This window comes from Scomber japonicus, chromosome 20 (assembly GCF_027409825.1).
Source record: "Scomber japonicus isolate fScoJap1 chromosome 20, fScoJap1.pri, whole genome shotgun sequence".
Classification (NCBI taxonomy): Eukaryota; Metazoa; Chordata; class Actinopteri; order Scombriformes; family Scombridae; genus Scomber; species Scomber japonicus.
The window spans coordinates 17,280,038-17,303,002 of NC_070597.1; the positions used below are offsets into that span (position 1 = coordinate 17,280,038).

Below are 22,965 nucleotides of genomic sequence, written 5' to 3' on the forward strand. Positions count from 1 at the left end.
TCTCTGTCATGCAAAATGAATTCCATGAAATCATATTTATTTTATAGCACATTACTGCTTTTATAGTTCAACTATTGAGTAAAGATGAAAAACAGACTCAATGAAAATCAAGGCTTTTTTAGCTTTCAAAGTGAGCAGATGTGATGTTTTTCCCCTTGAATTTATGTTATGTAATGTCCATGTACAGTATATCTGGATTTTCATTGTAAAGTTCTATATCTTTTTAGGGTTTTTTTGTAAAATGGTACGTTTTCTTCAAAAAAAAGAAGGAGAAGGCAATTGCAATATTGACAAGCACGAGTTCTATCTGCCCTGAAGAAGCAACACAATACTGAGCTCACATTATGAACAATTGTTTAGATGAGAAGTTCTTCAAGTTTTTCACAGACTTAAAACAACAGCCATATGAGCACTGAAACAGGTTTTGCTCATTATTTCTGTTGATACTCGTCATTAAAAGATGAAAACGCACTTACAATGGGAGACAAACTCTACAGTCCTCCATCTGTGCAAAAATGGATTTAAAAGGTTTCACTGGTCTGAGTCAAATCAAGTGAATATCTTCCAAACAGGATTATAACAGAAAGGGAAATTGAAAGATGTTCACTTGATTTCACTCATTTGGACAGCTGAAGCTTCATATTAGTTTCAAATCAACTGAGCACATCTTCACATCACATTCAAAGTGCATTATGAAGGGATCTTTTAATGGTTAGTATGAACAAGAGGAATGATTACAGCAAGGGAAAACAATCATAAAAAGAGGAAAATCATGATATGGCTAAATTTGAATTGGGAAGAACTTTTTTTCTTTTTCTCAGTTGTATACTTCACAGATTTAGAAATGGTGTTATGTTCTGTAAGAAAAAAACAGAAACTCACAAATCTTATTACTGGGGACTAAAAGTATGTACAATCAGTGAAATATTCATCTCGTCTACAGCTGAGTACTTACACACTGAACAACATGAAAACACTGGAAAGACAGCTCTCCATGTCTTCTGCATTCAAAGCAGGATTAAAGAGCTTTCTTTAAAGTGTTTGACTTCAAGTTTTCTTCCTTGTTTCCATTCCAATGTCATGCTCATGTAGCAGGTTTAAAATAAAAGAAAAACTTCCACAGATGTGCAAAGAAGTTTCACAGTTCTTTTTCAAATTGATGTGTGTCCCTCTGTCTCACCACTCTGTCTGATATCTTCCATTTTCATAGTCCATAAATGATCATAATCTTCTGTCAGTCACCCCCATAGTGTGCTTTTCTATTCATTTGACCGTGGCTGTATATGAAGAGGGCAGATTTGTGATTAATTTAGATATTTAAGAGTCAGAGTGATGTGCAGTATCTACAATCATATGTTCAGGGTGTGTACTTACAGTATTACAGCACGGCTTCCTGTCAGTGTCACCTTAGAGAATGTTTGCTCTTTTTCTCACCTGTCTGCAGTGTTCCTTACATTTATATGCAATGTGAGTCTCAGAGTGCTTTCCTTTTACAAGCAGTAACACCAGAGCAAGCAGTAACACCAGAACATCACGTAGTTTCTTTTATCTCAGCACTCGTGTGTGTGTGGTTCAACACCGGATAGTATAGTTGAATAGCTGTCTAAATGAGATTGAAGTGTGGTTTAAGTTTCAGGTCGTGGACAGCATTGAGTGCAAAGCATAAGCTTTTTTTTCTTCTTTCTTTGCACTGTTAAAACCTGCTAACCACAAGACAGGAAGTGAATTAGACAGGAAGGAGATGCAGCATGAGACGGTGTTTCCAGCAGCAGCAGTAGCAGCAGCACTGACTGGTGATGACTAGCTGCTGTGTGTTTGTGTCTCCTTTCATTTGCTCAGTGGTCTTCATCTAGATTTCAGTCCCACATAGAATCTTCAAATTCACTTCTGAAATTGTTCTACATCTGCATTCATGAGAATTGTGGCATTAGCATATGAAACAGATGTGTGGGCAGTATTTTCCATCCTTTGACAGCGACCAGCCACCAACTTCAACAAACACATGGTGAGTTTTGTGCGCTGCACGCCACATCTTATATCTTTTAAGCCTTGACAGCCATAGAAGCTTTCTTAAACTGATCCAGCCATACATTTTAACTTTCCAGTGTGGCCTTGACTCTGCTCTGCTCCATAATGATAAAAAATTTAATAAATTCAATGTGCAATATATACATACAGTATATATGTGTGTTTCTCACATATGCTGGCACCTTGTAATTTATAAAATGTTTAATTTGTAACTGGTCTGTCCTTGCACAGTATAAAGCGTGTCTACTTGTATCATGCAAAGTGTGGTTGTGGTATGTGTTTGTGTCTTTTTGTTGCTATGACATCGCTGTCATTTTACAGACTTGTGTTTGTGCACTTAATAAGTATTTGCAACTTTTAATGTAGTTGCAGCTGTCAGACACTCTCCCTTTCATACATCTACAGTAACATTAGTTTATTAAAAAGTGGTATTGATAATTAAACCTATCTGTAAATGTAACAGCAGAAGTCTGAATTGAGTACATTTGATGTCTGTGCTTCCTGTGTGAGATGTTACGTGATCTAGCAGCAAACCACACAGGAAAGCATTTGCCATTTCCCGTTTGAGTGAAGTCTCCAAGCGTTTAGATACATTTAAATGCAAATGTTTGCATTACTTTCACTGCAATTTTGCTGATGCACACTGGCATCAACCCATAATAATAAACTGTATGTATTCCACATTTCATAGAGATAGATGTGATACAATGCACTTTGCAAAAGATTTTTTTTAAAAACCAATAAAAAAACGAGAGGATGCAAAAAAGGTGTGAAGTGTGAGGAACTCAGCGGTTGAATTTTAAACAAAGCTGTGAAATAATTTGAAAACAATGAGAACTTAAACCTTAAAGTTGTCTCTATGGCTTGTGCCTTGTAGCCAATGAAGAGATTTTTTTTTTTTTAATTTACAGTTTTTAGGATGTAAACAGTGCATTACAGTCTGATGAAAGCCTGGCAAAAGACTGAAAACATATGTTTAAAGATCCTAATCATTAATGAAAATGTTCCCAGATTCCAAGCAACAGATCTAGTCTTTGAAAACAGGCTGTAAGACTCAAAATGAGGGTTGCTCTTCTGGCCTGTTTTTCAATTATAATATCACTTTTGAAGTCAGATTAAAAATAGATGGTAACATTTCAGTGAAAGAAATCTTTGGAACTAATTATTCTCTTCCCTGCCATCTAATTTTGAAGTATATTTGTTGCTTTTCAACATGTGTATACAGAATCAGCAATGCATGACTGTACAACAGGGGAAGGTTTTTGTTTAATATTAAGGCTTTAGTTAGTTTTCTTGACCCCTGTCGTGCTCAGTATGATGTTGCACATTGTGTGATTAATGTTGTTTCATATTGTACAGACACAAACAGGAGCATCTGGGGCCAGAAAATATCATACTTTCTCATGGAGAGGAAGACGCATTACGATTCGATCCTGGACCGAAGCAAACGCATTACGTGGCAGGACGACTGCTATGTGGATCTTCAGTCTATGTCGTGCTTGGCCTCTTCACAAGCAGAGATGGAGGGTAAGGGTTTTCTCTTCTGCAGAAAGATTCGTTACATCTCTCGCACACTGCTGCTGGTGTTGGTGTGGTCATAAAACTATAACTACTAAAAAAGTTACTCTGTTTCCCCAAACTCTCCTTCCCCTTTCAGTCTTTATTTTTTTATTAATTTTCAACAAGAAAAAACTCATATAACGATAATAATATGATGGCCATAAAAGCATCCATAAAGGGAATTTACATGCAGTAGAAAAGACAAGTATATTCATTTACAACAGAGCACAAGAACAATCTCCAGCTGTATTGTAGTGAAGTTCATCCCTCAGTAGTGGTTCAGGGATTCTGACCTTATCATTAATCTCACCCACATCAGATTCATACTTTCTTATCATGAGTGTTAAACCACATATGTAAGATTAGAACCACATAAATATTGTAACAGGAACTATCATTCTAATAAAATGAAAGGATGGCTGATATTCATAATTACCGGCATCCAAATGTTATGAATAAAAACTTTTGCCATTACAGCTAAGCATGGCTTTAGTGAGTTTATACACCACAGGAGAGAGAGAGAGAGGCTTTGAGATAGTGTTTGTTCACTGGTGATAGTGACTGGAATATTTTGGTGACACTGAGCCTTGTTGGGGATTTGAAAGCCTGTTTGGCTGGAGCAAAATGAAAATGGCCAGCTTAGTCAAAAGACCAAAAAAAACAGGGGTAGTGGAGATCATAAAATTAAAAACTGGAAACTGATATTGTTTGAATATCAAATCAGTTAGAATATATTTTACAACTTATAATTGTTCCCTGACAAGTTTAATTTAAACTTTACAGGGGATTTTTCATGCTGACGTAGGAGTTTTATTCAGAATGTTAAAATTAGTTTTAATACGTAAAGTTTCCTTGCGGTGGTCCACACCCCCGACTTCTCCTTCTCTTTCATCATTAGAAATGTATAGACTGTAATGAAACAAACTTTTAGGGTAAAACAAGGGGAAAGGGCAGTTTTACATTTAAACAGTAAAGCTGTTGTTTGGACCGTTACCTACTTATTAATAATCACAAACTATGACATGCTGCTCAGCACGTCCGCGCTTCAGTTTCCTGGGGGAAACCCTGAGCCTGCTAAGAAGAATATAGATGAAACATATGTAAACTTAAATTACTTCAATCTGCCTCAAGAAATAACAGAGGATGCCAGAAATGCATTTGAGATTGTTTCGGCAACACTTACTTGGACATTTGCCACACCACTAGATGTCAAGAAGTGCTTTTCAATTTAATCAGACAGGATGAGGAGTCTTGCTTTGCTGGATATCCCACGGAGATGTTAAAGATACTGGTGTCACCTTAGAGAAACAAATGTTCCTGGTGGATACTCATTTTTCAGGTTTGTATGTCTTTAAATTTAAGGATCTGAAGTGAAATATTTCATTTAGTTGGATTGTACTGTTAGTAAAACATTTATCACTTTTCTATTCTTTCTAAATAGTGTTAAATCCTCCTTCTCCATTTTTGAGGAATTATTGAAGATAAACAGCATGGTCTGAAATCATGATCAGTAAATTTGTACTTAAGTGAAGTCATTTGAAAAGCTGTGGAGGGACGTGAGTACTTTTTGGGGGGTTAATGCTCTCACCACACGTTTCACAAACACAATGATAATTACTGGTTGTGGTAATTGTTGCATAAAATGTAAAGCAAGCTGGAACTGATTAACTCTCTACCAGAGAATACATTGTGTCTAGACAATTGTTGTTAATTGTTTGAAAAAGGATTGTTGGAAAATTATACCTCTAAATAGTCTATTACACAATATGTTAACTGCTTTCACCCTGAATTTTTTGTTCAGTTCAGTTATAAATAACAAAAGTACCAACGTATACTAACTACCCACACATACAAAACATGAGGGTTGGATACCTACTGCACAGATTATAGATCATAATAGTGTTTGTGTGAATGTTTTTGATTGATTGTGAGGGTGTGTGTGCCAGTTTTAGTGGAATATGAGCACTGGCATAGATTATCTATCACAAATATATTGTCAATATATCAATATAACACCTCTATTCCCTGTGTTGTGGGATCAAGAGAAGACATTCTGAATCATTTTCTCCAACAAGGTCACTGCATCTTTTGTTTCTTAGAGGAATGTATTCTCTTAGTGCATCATCATGTTGAGGCTGTGGTGTGGTAATTGAAAATCAATTTAACAGATAAAAAAAGATGAGATGGGAATGAAACAGGATGATAGGTGATGATTGACATATGCACACAAGTAAACATGTTAAGGCTTACAGAACACATGAGCAAATGAAGAAGACTGGTCACACTACATGTGAAATTCACAGTAATTACTAAGGAAGGAAAAAAGGGAAATAAAATAAGAATACATTCAAAGTACAGGTGTTGTGCAACCTCATTGCCTAACTACCTAAAATATATACATTTTAAAATTGTCTTTGAATATTTATGGATTTGTGAAGCAGTGGGGAGCAGTGGGGAGCAGTGGGGAGCAGCAAAAGCCCTCATTTTTTATTAACAGTGTACATCTTATTGAAAAATGAGTTGTCCTCTGGTGCATATAATCAGAGTGACTAGCGTGTGGCCAGAGAAGCTTTCAGTGATCGACAAATTATTTTCTTCACCTCTCTTTCTGGAAAGAAGAAGAAGAAAGACAAAAACAGAAGCGATGAAAAGCTGGTTTACTTGCACAACATCATATTTCCTACGTCATAAAGTTTTGGTTTGGGGCACCACAGTAGTCTGCTGGTTAAGATGCATGCCACATATAACCACCACGGCCACATCTCTACCCGTTTCCTGTCTCTCTGCACTTTCCACGATAGCACCAAGGCAAAATTACCACACAAAATAAAATGATTTTTCTCTGCACTCTGCATTGGTTCAGATCTTAATTGGGTCCAAAAGCATCAAGACCAGCTGCAACGCTTCAGTACAGCCTCTTTCCTAGAGGGGATGTTAGGCCACCTGCGAAAGATGGATATGCTGAGTTCAGCGGAGGAGTCCAAGATCAAGGGAGTGGGCCGGTTGCAGGACCAGGTCAACATGCTCACAACTATTGTCACTGGCAAGGACACTCAAAGCTCTGATGCCCTGCGGGGCTTCATAGAGAGTTCAGATTCTCAGGTGGCCCAGCTCATCATAAACCACGGTAAGGGGCTTGGAATGAGTGGCAGTGGCAGTTTGATTCATGAATCCTCCTAATAGCATGTCAGTGTCCATGACCAAGACATGGAGCACCAAACTGCTCCTGATGAGTCATTTAATATTGTCTAGTGTGTGTGTGTGTGTGTGTGTGTGTGTGTGTGTGTGAATGTGAGATATTGTAAATCACTTTATATTTATAATTTTGGTGTATAAAAAATCGACACTTTTGTATGACTGTCAATGACTAATGTCAATTTCCTTTTCTGTAGATTCCATGGTGAAGGAGCACAAAGAGGTGCTTTTGCAGCGATATGAGCAGCTCAGAGACAGAGATTCATGCAGCTGTCCCAAACTGAACATATCATCCAGAAACTTACTTCTGGTCGATGGACTTTCTGACCTCCAGCAGAAGGAGCATGACTTGATGCAGGTGGGGGCAACTCGTGGAGGGAAAAGAAATCATCTCAGACAGCTGGGCCTGGCCAAACTCTTGGACCCGCTCACCCGGGTCAGTATGCCTCCCAGGGTCTCCCTCACAGTTGGGGTGGCTGGTATCGGCAAGACCACCTGGGTCCGACACTTCGTCAGACAGTGGAGCCAAGGGGCCATCTGTACAGATGTGAGCTTTGTCTTGCCTTTCACCTTTTGTGAGCTGAACTCGCTGGAGAAGCTTTCAGCTGAAAAGCTGGTGAAGATGGCTTTTCCTCATTTAAAAGACCCCAATCTGGTCCTGAACAGCTCCTGTCGGACACTGCTCATCCTTGATGGTTTGGATGAATTCCGCTGCACTTTAAATTTCTCAGATGCAGTATCTTGCAATGACCCAAAGAAAGAAGTGTCCGTTGATGACTTAATTACTAACATCATCCGAGGGAATCTTCTCCCTGACGTAGCAGTGTGGGTCACTTCCAGGCCAGGAGTGGCCTCACTCATACCTGGAGGATTGGTTGACAGGGTGACTGAGATCCCTGGATTCAGTCCGAAGGACATCCACATCTTCCTAAACCACCACTTCTCCGAGAGGGATTTTGCCACTAAAATATGGGCACACCTGGAATCCCATAAGATCTTAATGGTGATGTGTTACATACCATGTTTTTGCTGGATAGTGGCTGATACATTGATGTACATCATGCAGAGTGAAACCCAAGAGACCCTTCCCAGGACTAGTACTGAGCTCTATGCCCACTTTTGTTCCATGAAGGCAGAAGTAGGTGAACCAAGAGGCAGGGAGCCTGTAAAGATGGAGCAGCTCCATGGGAGCAATCGCAAACTACTGGGGAATCTTGGCCGGCTGGCGTTTTATGGACTCCTTAAAAACAAGTACACCTTCAGTGAGCAGGACCTCCGGGCCTATGGGATAGACCTACTGTTAACTCAAAGTAGTCTTGGTGCTGGACTTCTTATTCGGGAGGAGTCAGTCATATACCCAACATTCCGGTTCACTCATTTAACTCTGCAGGAGTTTCTCGCGGCCACCTTCTACCATGTGTCTTCCAAAAGGGCCATCTTTGACTTGTTCTCAGAGAGCACCATGTCCTGGCCCAAGATTGGTTTCCAGAACCACTTCAAAAGTGCCTTTCAGCACTCACAGCAAGCTGAAGATGGTCACCTGGATGTGTTTGTGCGCTTCCTGACAGGTCTGTTGAGCCCAGTGGTATTGAAAACTCTCGCTGGGCTTTTGGCCATTGGGAAAGATGATGGCAACCAGAAGGCATGGGCAGCAGGGTTTCTACAAAGCCTATTGGTCAGCGGGGGTGCTGTGGTATCCCTACGTACAGTCAACCTGGCTTATTGTCTACAGGAGCTGCAACACACAGATCTATTGCGGAGTGTAGAGGAGGATCTACGACTTGGTAGTCTGGGTGGGAAGTTAACACGAGCTCAATGCGTTGTGCTGGGCTACCTGCTGCATGTTTCTCCAGAGTGCAGTGAACAGATCAACCTATCAGCCTCTCTGAACTACACAACAGTAAAATGCTTGCTCCCACAGCTGCTGTACTGCGGCCATCTCAGGTCAGCTCTACCAAAAGTACTGTCCCCAAATAAAACAAAACCACAGGACAAATATTGAAAAGTAAAACACGTCTAATCTCTTCCACAGGTTAGAAAATAATCACTTCAAAGATGATGTAATGGAATTGCTGGGAAGCCTCCTGAGTGCCAAAGACTGCCATATCCAGAAGATGAGGTGAGATGATACCCATGCTTTTTTTTTTTTACCATAATCTACTGAGATTAAGCATAATGGTATACTCTAATGGCTCTGAACCACTGTATCAAATTAACTTGTGTGATTGCTGACATGAATTGTAAACATTTTTAATTACAATTTAGTCTCAGACTTGTTGATTACAATGGTGAAAGAGATACTGAGTGATTATTGTTTGGTTGTCTGATTGGTGCAGCGAAGATAATAAATGTGATTATCATCAACATTTATATGATTGTAACCTTTTTTATTCACACCCTCAGTTTAGCAGATAATACTATCAGCAACAAAGGTGCCAAGGCCTTGAGTCGAGCCCTTCTGGTGAACCGGACGCTAACTTCTCTCAAGTGAGATCTACAGTATTTGTTGCCTTTTAATAATACTAAATCCATGTCAGAGACGATGTCAGTAAATTTCATGTAAATAGTACCGGCAGATTATAGAAGATAGAGGTTTCAACTGTTGTGGTAAACTATGTTAAACATACATTTGGTGAGCATTTTGATACTTCTAGCACTTTCTAGTTCATACTGACAAAACAGTTGAAGTTGTTATGGTCTTTCTTTTTATAGTTCACTGGCATATACACTTGTGTCAGGGTTTCAGTTATGATTATATGTCACTCTATATGACTTAACCACCTATTTATAATTTAGTCTCAGGAACAACAACATTGGCTCAAAAGGTGCTAAGTTTCTGGCAGAAGCTCTAAAAATGAACCAAGTGCTGGTATCAATCAAGTGAGTATAATTTCTCTAGATTTTGTTTTATACGCATAAAATGCCAGCGCAAGACACTGATGTTGTATAATTGCTCAATTTCCTTAACCACCCCTCAGCTTCCAGAACAACGCCATTGAGGAGGAAGGTGCTCAGGCCCTCGCAGAAGTCCTGCAATGCAACCGCAAACTGGTGTCTCTGAAGTGAGTTTAACTTTTGTTTGTTGGATGCTTTATGGATAGCATATGCAGTATGTGTGTATTCTTATGATAAGAAGTAATCAGTGTATTTTTTTATATGCATGTAATAATATAGTATAAGGAAGAACACGATTGGAGCTGTCGGAGCCAAACGGATTGCAGATGCGCTGAAGACAAACCGGACTCTCACAAAACTGATGTAATCCTGAAATATCATATTGAATATTTTACTTAGTGTTATTGTTTTACATTTAGATGTTGGTAATTGCTACCGAATCTTACACAATGGTCATTTAAGATTTACAATACCTCTCTAATAGAGTTCATTGTTGCTTAATTTAATAGCACGTAATATGGGTCACATGCAGTACTGTTCACCACACAACTATTTTTCATTCTTGTCTACAGTCTTTGTAGTAACCAGCTCGGGGACAAAGGAACAGTCGCTCTGGCAGAGGCTTTGACCGTCAACCACACTTTGCTCTCACTTCAGTGAGTACCTTACTTGCACAAGTCCATTTTGGCCTCCACATTAATTACTTTCAAAAGCCATTTAACATTGTGCTTTATGACAATGTGATTCACATACTGTAAGTAGTTTGTTTTGCTAGTTGGCTAGTCAGTGATTGCAGCTGCATTTGACCTTTTCTTTATGCAGACTTCAGAGTAACTCAATCAGCAACAAGGGGATGACAGCCTTAACCAAAGCACTTAGACAGAACCGGGGCCTCATCTCTTTGAAGTGAGTATTAAACCGGAAGCTTCTCTTGCTTATTTGCTTTCTTGCAGACAGTTGGAGGAGAAGAGATACCACTCTCATATCTGTACAAAGGCTACAACCAGCAGCCAGTTACCTTAGCGTAGCATAAAGTCTGCATTGGGGAAACAGCCTGGGTCTGTTCAGAGGTCACCAGCACTTGTAAACAAACACTGAAGTCTTAGTGTCACCATGACGTTGCCAGAAAACCAGCAGAGACTCCAGGAAGTCACTGCTTCCAGCCAAGAAATAGTCTGGTTCAGCCCCACATTAAACAAATGACATATGATATAATAAATAATACATTTTAGTGGTGCTGGTAGGTGTATTATAGTACCTTTGGACAGAGCTAGCCTACCTGTTTTCCCCTGTTTTCATTGTTTTTGCTGAGATATGCTAAACAGCTGCTGGTGGGAGCTTCTAGCTAATTTATAGTGTACTCAACTCAACTGGTGCATACAACATGTCAATAAATACTAGTCAAATATAATATGACATATGAATATGGGAATTAATTAGTTGCTGTTGTTTTATTTGCATTTGTCTGTATTTTTCTATCCTGTCAGTTTAAGAGAGAACTCAATTGGGGTGGAGGGAGCAAAGAACATGGCAAAGGCCCTCCATGAGAACAACTCTCTCCAGGACCTTGAGTGAGTCAGCTCTTTAATAGCTGTGCATATCACAATACCCCACAGTGGCATGGAAATATCCAACTGTTCAGTAAATGTCATTCCTCCAGACTATGGTATGTCACTTAAGGCTATTGAAAAAAAACTGCAGACCCCATGAGATCACAGTAGGAAGTGTGAAGAAATATGGTGACATTCACATTGTAACATACATAGTAGTCATCAACACTCCTTCTGATGGTAATTGCTATATAGTGAAAGTCAAGTATTTTCTATGTTCTGTCTATATCTTACTCTGTTGTGCATTTGTATGTGTGTGTGTGTGTGTGTGTTTGTGTGTATATCCCAGTCTCACAGCCAACCTGTTGCACGATGAAGGGGTTCAAGCTATAGCGGGCGCAATCAAGTGTAATCAAGGCCTCACCTCTTTGCAGTAAGTGAGGCTTGTAATTCAAATGCAAATTGCACACATAGATACACGGGATCAGCTTCACTTGCTTTGAAATTGTTCCTGATAATGACAATAATGGCACAAGAGTAGAATAAAGATGGAAAATCCACCTCAATAATAATGATCAGGATCATCTTGATTCAAGATTCTACCTTTCAATGCAAACAGTTTTTGCAATTGTAAAGTATTATTATAGATGAAGCCATTTCAAAGTTCCCGTGTTTCCTTGATGGCTCCTTGACTGGTCCTTGACCGGTCCTTGGCTGGCCGATAATGGAAGCAGGGGGGAAATGCGATCCCCCCGCGATGATGTGGTCATTGAGGCCCCGACTGGAAACGCCCCTAAGCTGCCTGAGTGAAAACCAGCTGCAATGCCTCATTTATCCACGGGGAGGAGCAGTGTGTTTAGACCGGTTTAGACCCACTGCTCATAGAAAAGACTAGGCTGTCCAACAATTAAAAAAATTAACTGGATTTATCACATTACAACCCTGTGATTAAACCTGATTAAAATACGAGGCTAAATATTATATACACTAATATTACTTGTATTTACTTCTATTCTTCTGTATAAAGTTGCCTAATGAAGGGTACAATATAGTTAATCCATTAGAAAGTACGGATGCCTTACATCTGACAGGACACCGTCCGTCACAGGAAAGATTGTACACATTTGTAAGGAAAATATCACAAATATACTATAGGAACTAAGGCCATTACTATTACTACACAAGAATAGTTAAGTAGAATTTCACCTTGACTTGCTGAAGATTACAACCAGTAAATCTAGACCATACAATCACTAGTCTTTACTGTTTGTGATTGTGACATAAAAAACAGTGATGGAGGACGTATTGAGATATTTTATTTTAGTAAAAGATTCAGTACCTCAATGTAAAGATGTTCTATCAGTTTTAAAAAAGTGTAAAGTCTCCCAACAGTCAACAATGTGTTACAGAGGAAATTGTGGTCCACTATACAAACTACATAAAATGTGGAAAAAGATATGTCACTTTTTTTCTCTGTCCTTATGTGTCTCTCTGTCTCTTTTTTCAGTCTGCAGTGGAATTTCATCAAGACCTCTGCCACTAAAGCTCTGGCACACGCACTTGTCTCCAACACCACAATGCAGCTCCTGGAGTAAGGCCAATCCTTGTTTCACTCCTGCTCCCTCACACACTTTTCTTTGTAAATAAATTCATCTCCCAGTTATGGGATTGTATTGATTGATCATGGTTGTATTGTTTGTGTGTGTGTGTGTGTGTGTGTGTGTGTGTGTGTGTGTGTGTATGTGTGTGTGTCCCTCGCTGCAGTCTGCAGGAGAATGCTATTGGGAATGAAGGTGTCATTTTTCTCGCTGAAGCCCTGAAAACCAACACATGTCTTCGTACATTATGGTTAGTATTACATTTGTCCCCAATAATTGAATATTCTCTTTTTTGTCTTTAAGCTAAAATAGATCAAAGCTGACAGCAGAAATGCACCATGCTTACACAGAATGATGGATAAATGTCAAAAAGACATTTTAGCTATAGCTACTCTTATTATTTCCCTCCCAGAGTGCTAAAATTAGAAAATGAATTCTCAGTCAAGCCAGTGAATAGAAGTTGGTACATTCCACTCACTAGTTTACATGTGTAATCTCCTGATAGGTCAGACAATGTATGAGATATGTGAGACAATTTGTTGTTTTCTATTACTTTCCTGTGTATTCAGTATTTTGTGTGCTGTCTCTTCAGTCTCCAGGGGGTCTCAGCAGGAACAAGTGGTGCGGTTGCGATAGCAGGGGCTCTAATGACCAACCAATGCCTGCAAACATTAGAGTGAGTCTGAGCTCTTATTCTTCTGTGTCACCTTGCTCCTGTTATTTGACATTTCAGCCACATAAAATAAGCAAGCAATGTAAAACCAATGGAGTTCACTCCTGTTCCCCCATGGTGTTGCTATTTTTTTACTTAGTACGTTACAGCTGATTGTAGTTACTTTGGCTCACAGGATTGAAGTAGCTCCTCTTGAGGCTCATTTCCTTCTATTAATCTGTATGTCTTTAAATCATTTAGTCTTGCATTTGTCTGCTTTATTGATCCAGTAGACTTTGATTGTTGTCTGTTTTGGATATGAATTTGTTTGTTAGAGCTTTACAATGCCAGCACCCTGTCATGTAAATGAAGAGCAGGTGGACCCAAATGCAGACTGCAGGCTGACAGAGTCTAGACAATGCACTTTATTTTCTCAAAGTTAGATTTAATTGTCTGTAGGTAATTAGACAAAGTATAAAAGAAATAAAATGCAATGACTTCAGACAGAACAGCATTAAGAACTGCAAGCTGGTAGGACAGAATTGGAGCTTCAGCTCTTCATGAATCTCCTGGTAAAGAACTCATTTTAAGATTAAAGAAGTGAAATAAACTGAAGGGAAGAATCCTCTGTATTATTCACACTTTCATATTTATCACCTCTTGTATGTTGCCAGTGTTGCAACGCACTTCTTCATATACAGTATGTGCAACAACTGTGGTGTTTTTCAGTCTGCGTGGAAATGCTGTAGGTATGGAGGGAGCGAAGGCCCTGGCGAACGCCTTGAAAAGCAACAGAAGCCTCAAGTCTTTGAAGTAAGTTGTGATGAGAGTTTAAAAGAAGAAAAATAGTATTATTTTATTTCTCACACAATGAAAAAAAATTAAAACTGAATATATTTATTGAATTTGTAATGCTTGATTTTGTCGGTTTGAAATTAAATTACCCAATTAAGTTTTTAAAATATTAAAATATAAATATATATTCTTGCCGAAGACTTGTGAAATATACATGACAAGGAACTTTATCACAGACTATAAGTCAGCAGCTTGTTCTAAGGTTGCTAGCAATGAGCTAACATTGTGTCTCAACCAGTGATCAAGCCCTATTCTTCCTGTTTTGTTGTCAAATGACTGTTAGCCTAGTTAGTTGCTGTATAGCAGAAATAATTGTTTGTCTCTGTGTCATCAGTCTGCAGGAGAACTCTCTGGGTATGGATGGAGCCATATTCATTGCAACAGCCCTGCAAGGAAACCACCAGTTGACATACATAAAGTTAGTTTTGTTTTCTTCTTCTGCACCTTTCTCTTTTGTTTGATTTTGTGTGTGTTAGTATGAGCAGGATTTCAGGAAAGAGTACTGTTACATGTTTCTGTTTGTGTTTCTGTAGCTTGCAGGGAAACGGCATTGGACAATCTGGAGCAAAAGTCATATCTGATGCCATAAGAACCAACGCTCCAGGCTGTGTGGTGGATATGTGACCAAGGACAGAGCAGCAGCCTCATAGCACAGGGTCATAGCACAGAAATAACAGTATGCTTTGTTATCAAAAGTATGTGTATAGTCTGTAATATAGTTAAACTCTTATTGTATGATGGTACCTAATATCACTATGTAACTGTTAATTTACTTGATTACTGTATTGTTAAATATTTGTATATTTATTAAGACACATTTACATTTCTTTTGAGATAGCAGTTATTCGCTGTAAAGGAAAATAAGACTCAAGCTTAAAGATATTTTTTATATGTTTATGTACTGTAAAATACACTCAGCATCCTAACTCAGTGCTGTATCACTGCTTATTTGTTTTAAATAAGATGTCTGAGCAACCTAAGATTCTGAATATTTGCTCTGTTTGCACAAATGAATCTGGGTGCATGCAAATAAAGTGGATATCACCATAGGCATAGCAATTTCTCATGTTTACACGGGGAAAGAGACAGTAAGATTCATGAAGAAATGAAGACCTTGCACCAGCTGTTTAATTTACTGTATCTGCCTAACTGCAGTCATATACCAGAAATAAAACCTTTGAGTCTATAGAATATAACTTCACCTGCTGCACTGAATATTTCATCCAAATATGGAACAAATATCTGCTACACAACTGATTCAATTACTGACCCTTATTATTTGTTTTTCTATATTTTGTCATACTTTTGGCAAAATATTAGATACTAGAAGAATCTAAGAGGAATAGGAAGGTATATTTTGAAAGAATAAAGCAGATTAGGGTTTGTCCCTGCCAAGCTGCCACCTTTGTGGTCCATTATGGAAGTTCTTTCTTTAATCTGCACCCCAATGTCACGTAGCAATTGATGTGGAATCGATCATTATGTCAACTGTGTCTTTTTGAAAAGTTGTGTACGTCACACAGGGAGATATTGCACTTGCTGATGCTGAGCTACATATACTGTACATGTAGGTACTGTATGTTCATAGCTATCTGCTCATTTTCACTACACAGGCAACATAAATATAAACACAATGACACTTCTGCACTGAGTTGAGATTATGTTATTAAGTGGCTTAATGAGCAGCAGTTAAAGCTTCAATTGATAGCCATAACAACAAGCATAATTGAGTATCTTATCAATAGAATTATATATACTTTGTTTGGGTTTCAACTGTGACACTGTTAAGAAAACTACAGGCATTTCAAACTTTCACATTTTAAACTTTTACTGAGTAAATACCACATATTGAGCAAATGGAGACAAGACTTCATTTAATGGCCTTTACTGGGTAGAAATGTGTTTTCTTTCGCACATCAACCGCCTTGGCTCACAGTAGGATAAAAACTGCAGGTGTTGTTGAGAACCAGGCCAAAGGAGCAGCTCCATTGAGATTGGCGAAAAGAATGAAACACCACTTAATCACTCTACCCAGTAGACACAGGTGCTGATGTAACTACAATGCTACTTAAGTGTACTGAAAACTAACACAGACATTATGATGTTCTGAACTTTCACTTGAGGAATTTTTAACAAAGTGGACCTCAGTGTATTTTAATTGAATACCCCCTGCCCTAGAGAAAGCACAGGTGTTGCTAAATAACATTAGCAATAGCTCTGCTTTACTCAGGTGTCTCAGTAAGCCATGACAGTGTGACAGTGAGCCAGCATGAGCCCTGAACCTGAAGTAGCTACTGAATGCATCCATTACATGTGTACTTTTTCCTACTGTGACATATAAAGAGGCCTATTCTTGGCTTGATCAAATCCTAGTCCTCATGTAGATGCTCTTGATATAACAGTATCACATGTGACAGCTAAGGGAAACCTAGGACCCTGGACCAAAACAGAATAAACATCACACAGAGACAACATCAGATTTCCAAGCAGCAGCTCATTCAGTGAACTGCTGCTTCCTTCAGTGTCTTTCTATGGTTAAGGATCACATCATTTTCAACAGTCACATGACATCTAGGAAATCTGAACTGAGAAGTTGTGTAAAGACAATTCAACTCCAGACTCCTGTTTGTTTGTGCTAGCAGGAGTCATTTGGTCATGAAATTATTTGGTGTTGATAGTTTTGGAGAGAAAGAGATAACAACCCTTTTTTAACCTTTTTATGATTTGAATTTGAATCGTTCACTATTTCTGTCCCACATTCACACATGAATTTAAAGAGGTGATGGAGAAATGGCATTCCCACTCCCCCAAAAATGTTGATGAAATCCAAAAGTGGAAAGCCTGGCCCTTTTTCAGCTTTCCAATTCATAGACACAATAAATACATTTCAACTGAGGTCAGGCACAGAGAAATAACAACATAGAAATAGCCAGCAGAATGACAGCATCAAAACTAAAATGGAAAAATAAATACACAATCAGGTTGTGCTCAGGCCGTCTTCAGCAACATTAATCTCCACTGGTCTGGCAATGAAATCATCACAGAAGCAATAAACAAAGCTAGGAAAAAGCCTACCCTTGGATTAATTATCACAGTAGATTACCTGTTCTGCTTGTTTTCATCCACATTTACTGCACAATCTTATCAATTTAACAGGCCCTACATATAAAGCTAATACTTAAGGTTGAATTGCCATAGACAAGTTCGTATGAAGTGAGATGGTGATGGGCATTTCTTCTGCACTGTTTGTCAGATTTATTGTAAGGATAATGTTACAATGTATTTCAATATCTGTGCTTTCAATATGCCAAAAATATAGAAATATCAACATCTTCCAGTGTTCAGACTTTGATGTTGCTTTACAATGACTGTCATTGAAAGATACAACCATGACGACATAATACTGTTTTCTGTAGAGTGTGTATTTGAGCTCTATAGAAAGCCCTACCCAGGCTGAAGGACACATAGAAACACTATTGGACAGAAATACTCTTCACCATCCTCCTTCAGCTGTTTCATTTCTCTTTTTTTTCCCAAGTACCTATTGCTGCATTCAGTAACGAAAGTAGACAAAGAGGTAAAGGTTTTGACCATTTGTATGTTGAGCCAATTAGTACATGATGTTCATGTACACATTTTTGGATGTGCCAGATATCAGTGAGTAAAACAGGCTTCTGCTCTGTAACCTGCTCCATCAACGGAATCAGATTGACATTTTATATTTAACTGTTGTGATAAAGCATATAGTTCCAAAATACACAATTTTACACTCATTTCATGTGTATATTAATCATAAATTGAGGGGTTTCATTATTGCTTTTCTTATTTTTCCAGCAGGTGCATCACATGTAATCTTTATTTTTCTATTAATGAATTAATTGGTAAATGTATGCTATTTTAATTTAGTGGCTGGACAGACTTGATGTCTGCTGAGTTGATGTCAGCTTGGAATATGTGCTATTGTGTTTGTATAATAATATAATATAATATAATATAATATAATATAATATAATATAATATAATATAATATAATATAATATAATATAATATAATCAGTCAGTAATAGTCCAGCTTGTTTAAAATTATTTCTCAGACAAACATCAACCTGCTTACAAAGAATACATTTCCACCAGAAAAACAACAGTGTGTGTGTAAAGAGTGAGACAAAAGTTTATGTTGTGATGTACCCTCACATCCACATGCAGGGTGAATACATTTATTTCACAGTGGCCCCTTTTACATTTTCATTTTTTGAAAACCAAAAGTTACATTTACTTTAATTCTAATATTATGTTAAAACAAATATTCTTCATTATTTTCATTCAAGAAGTTAGTCTGTCAAGCATGCAGTATGTCACACCATCTTGGCTTAGTTTTGTGTTCATAGTGTTTTTAAGCTTTTCGGGCTGTAATTACTGGGTCTAAGACGAAGGAACATGGGCTTTTTCTTTTTATGCAAATCAGAGCAGTCACTGAATCTTGCAAATCACACAGAAGATATATACGTCTATGGCGTATGACTGACGGGAGGAAACAGCTTTCTTAATGCTTCTTCAATTACAGTGATGGTGAATGAAAGAAGAGTCTCTACACATACATCATTCTGCACAGTGAAGCTCAAACATCCAACTGAAGGGACAAGATGAAACACATTTTTGATGGTATCTCACCACCCAGTCATCCCTCACAGACATTTTTTTTAATATAATGTCAAAAGTTTACCCATTCAGCACAAAATGTCTCTTGATTTACTGAAAATCTCCATTATCAGTAGGCTATATGTACACTGTAGGTTTCAAGTTCTCACTTCACACTTATGATCCAGTTTTATGACATTTTCAATGTATGCTTTGGCAAACTGGCTAAACTAATCAAACTAACAAGGCCATTACAAGTTATCTAAAGTAGGCCTATTTAGTAACACTACCCAATCACATTGTGCGACAAATATGACAGTGCCTGATGTGACATAACAAAATTCTCCAGGTGTGCAACATGAGAGGAAAGAGTCGAGTAACCCTTTTTTTCTGTTGAAAGTGATTTCTATCAAGTGACATTTCTATCAAAAATGTCGAGCAACTTACTATAAAACACCCTCAAGTGAAATGAGAGTGTTCTGAGGTAGAAATTGTTAAGCTTATAAAAAACTAATCTAAAAACAAATATTCTGTTTCATTCCAATATATTTTTGTATTTGTGTATCAAAAGTAGTAGTGAATCAATTCTGTATTTCTTTCACCTGTTTGAAAAATGTAATTTTTCAGAGTGTCCCATTTTTCTTATTGTTAAAATGGGACACTGTTCATAATCATTTTGGTAATAAAATATGTTTTCAAGGATCACGTAGTTCATGCTCTCTTGAGAGAAATCAATTTGCTGGATCAATAAACTGTCATTTTTCTTTGTCAGCTAGTTTGCTGGAGCTAAGTTTTTTTTGTTGTTGTTTTTTTTTTACCTAGCCTTCTAAAAGCTATAGCTAGCTATTCTTGCTATTTTACTTCTTCTTCTCCTAACAGGTAACATTTTAAATAAATATTATATATTAATATTTTGAAATAAATACATTTCATTTATATTTCACATAAGTAGGCTATCTCAGTTGTGTTGTTGTATTCTCATTAAATGGTTATTTGAAGGCACTCATGACACTGTTGACATTGCTAATGTAACAGTATGCCTGTGTGCATTGTTTTCCTGTTAGCTTGGTGACTTTATTGTTTTGAAAGCCCTGTTCGATTTTTTTTTAAAGGAAGAGCAATTAAAAAGCTAAATGTTTCATGTAAGTATCTTAGTTGTGTTGTATTTTCATTATATTAGGCTATTTGAAGACATTCAAATGTTGACATTTATGTTCCTTAATTTCTTTTTGTTGTTTTTTTTTAAATGAAAAGGTGTTTCACTTTGCCAGTGCCTGTAAGTGGACTCAGAGATACTGTGTTTGAGATGAGTCATAGATTCTGTGTTTGATTAGTCTATTCTTTAATTAAATTTCATTTAAGTTTTTAATGTTTACATAATAAGTTGGGCGCTATATAGGCTACGATTCAGTAGATAGTTCCTGAATGCACATTTTCATAATGTCGCATTTTATCAATAGAGAGCTACTCACCACTTTTCGATTATTGTATCGAACTAAAGCGGACTATAAATCTGTAACGAGGAGTTGCTTGCTTGTTAATTTACTCAACATTCTAAAAATAGTCATATTTAATAGCAGTGGCGATATCTGTGCATCCAGGTGCTTAGTGCATGCTCTGTAGACCAGCTACTGCTTCAGTCTGTCAGTCACACAGCCAGACTCAGGACGGAGCTCACACACCGCACCTCCGAGAGCAGCTAAACACCTCTAATCTGTAAGTGACCGCTTTTATTCTTGATTTTCTGTCGTATCCTATACTACAGCTATTTTTATGGAGAAGATGCCCCAAATCGAAGGAGTTTGCCCTAAAATACTGATTAAAAGAAATGTCAGCATCATTTTGTAAGTGAAGGAGACAAAAAAGTAATTATTAGAGGCGTGGATGCTTTCATCATCGTGTCTGCTCATAAGTGTAATTTTATAACTCGTAATGGGCATTGCAACAATGTAAATAAAAGTGTGTGTGTCTGTGTGTGTGTGTGTGTGTGTGTGTGTGTGTGTGTGTGTGTGTGTGTGTGTGTGTGTGTTTGTTTGTTTGTTTGTTTTCATCTGAAATGATGAACTGATCTGAAACTGATCATGATTGTGGGATTAAGATCAGCAAGTTCTTACAATTGATATTCAAAAGTTCAATGAAGCTTAATGTTTGCGGGGTATTTAAAAGAGGGAATGCCTAGCCCATGCCTAGCACAATATTGATTTTTATGGATCACCCCAAGTAGATGAGGATAAACTTTATCTGAGTTAATAAACCCTGAGCTAAAAAGTGGGTCCACACTTGAAATGTTATGTGTGATGTGCTTGTTAGCCACAGGTTGCATAAAGTCATCAAATTGTTCATACCAAGTGGTTTTAGACTATTTAACCACACTTCTGGCTCTGAATAATGACATATTGAGTATTTTTACTAGAATAAATCAAATTTATGCTTCCTGCCATAATATATAACAGAGTGGGGAAAGAGGAAAAGATCCACATGGGGGAGGCAGCTGGCTCTCGGTCCTATAAGAAACTAAACCCACAAGCCATGATTTGTCAAATGCTACCTACCAAGAGAGAGAAATCAAATCAGTGTGTTGGCATCATATTGACACACAGTACACTGTGGCAGACTGTGTTAAGCCTGAGGTCGGACCCCCACAGATGGCAGTGGTGACATGGGGCCCTCTGAGTCTGCTTTGCTAATAAATGCAATTCCACTATAGCTGGGCCTTAGGTTAACCTGTAGGATGTTACACAGCTCTCTGTTTGTTGTTTATGTGACAAACCAAGAAAAATATTTTGCTAGTTTGACTGACAGAAATTTGAAAGAAACACAAGAAAAAACATTTTATAGGCAAGTCAAGGCAAGGCAGCTTTATTTATATAGCACATTTCATACAAAATGACACCTCAATGTGCTTTACATAAAACAAACATTTAACAAAAAACATAGAAACATGCAATTTAAGAAATAAAAATAAAAGCCAAACAATAAAACATACACTTTCCAGCCTGTTCAACAGTATACTGTGATCCAACAGGACCAGAACTGACACCATGCCTGAGTCAGTGTTCAACCTTATGTCATTTAACACAATCACAATGTCTTTAGTGAGATTAAGATCTCATCCAACATCAATAAGAAATAATTACAATTCATATGTTTTGAGCCCTGTAATGTGCTTATCTGAACTAAGTGTATTTCAATATTTGAACATTAACTTTCACCCCAGCTGGTCTTACACAGAGTTTTACAGTGTACCATTATCTGTCTCATGCAGACAGCTGCTGCAGGAGGGATGGGGTCACAATGACACACCACAGTTACATGAAAGTATAGAACTGTTGCTTTTACATGTAGGTTGTTGTCATTTCTTCTATTGTCCAATTTAAATGACAAATAATATACTTTCTTCTGTAGATTATTACCCTCTCCTAATTATTGACTTCAAAAATTCATGTTGCTCATTAAGAGTGGATAGGTTAAAAGGAACTGGCAAGACCCCTGCTAGAACACAATCACTAATGTTGTAAACAACACAGAGAACCATACATCTATGGTGGTACATATTTTTTAAAAGAAGCCCCCCACCACCTAATAATGTGGTTTGCTTTTTCTTCACTTGGATGTTTGTCTTTTAGCATGCTATGATGTGTGTGCAGAGTTTGACACTAGAAAGTTGTTTTAACATTCACCTGCTAAAGAGGGAAAGTTTCTCTGTGCATTAAAGGCATGTCCCTGCAAGCTTGATTTTGTGACATCACAATTAGTTTTAAAGCCAGTTCGGAAATGAAACGTATTTATATATTAATATATTGGGAAAGTGATTATAAAAAAACTTAAGGAAAGAACTTGGGGCGTGGAAAAACATTTGAGATACAAATTATTAGTATTTAGAGAAGTATTTAAAGCATTTCATGTGTTTAAAATTTATTTTATTTTTCTCAAAATCATAGAAACCAAACACATTTCCAGAGTATGTGTGAGAGAGTAACTGAGAGAAATCGGAA

At 37.7% G+C, this 22,965-nt stretch overlaps 1 protein-coding gene across 1 annotated transcript; it reads left to right on the top strand.

The window, feature by feature from the left end:
* The first annotated feature begins 1,796 nt into the window (after positions 1-1,796).
* Positions 1,797-15,380, top strand: nlrc3 (NLR family, CARD domain containing 3). The gene is made up of 19 exons (XM_053340981.1): positions 1,797-2,005; positions 3,388-3,555; positions 6,452-6,715; positions 6,981-8,727; positions 8,816-8,902; positions 9,187-9,270; positions 9,580-9,663; positions 9,762-9,845; positions 9,958-10,041; positions 10,251-10,334; positions 10,501-10,584; positions 11,166-11,249; positions 11,578-11,661; positions 12,736-12,819; positions 12,993-13,076; positions 13,419-13,502; positions 14,208-14,291; positions 14,668-14,751; positions 14,867-15,380. Exons 2-19 carry the CDS (start codon positions 3,432-3,434, stop codon positions 14,955-14,957), a joined length of 3,405 nt encoding a protein of 1,134 aa, XP_053196956.1. The 5' UTR covers positions 1,797-2,005; positions 3,388-3,431; the 3' UTR covers positions 14,958-15,380.
* The last annotated feature ends 7,585 nt before the right edge of the window (positions 15,381-22,965 follow it).

Bases quoted from the DNA above. Each gene is read 5' to 3' on its own strand.
- nlrc3 (XM_053340981.1), top strand. From the start codon at position 3,432: ATGGAGAGGAAGACGCATTACGATTCGATCCTGGACCGAAGCAAACGC. The intron at 9,846-9,957 runs GTGAGTTTAACT...GTAATAATATAG, and splicing joins CGCAAACTGGTGTCTCTGAA to TATAAGGAAGAACACGATTG. The intron at 10,335-10,500 runs GTGAGTACCTTA...TTCTTTATGCAG, and splicing joins CACACTTTGCTCTCACTTCA to ACTTCAGAGTAACTCAATCA.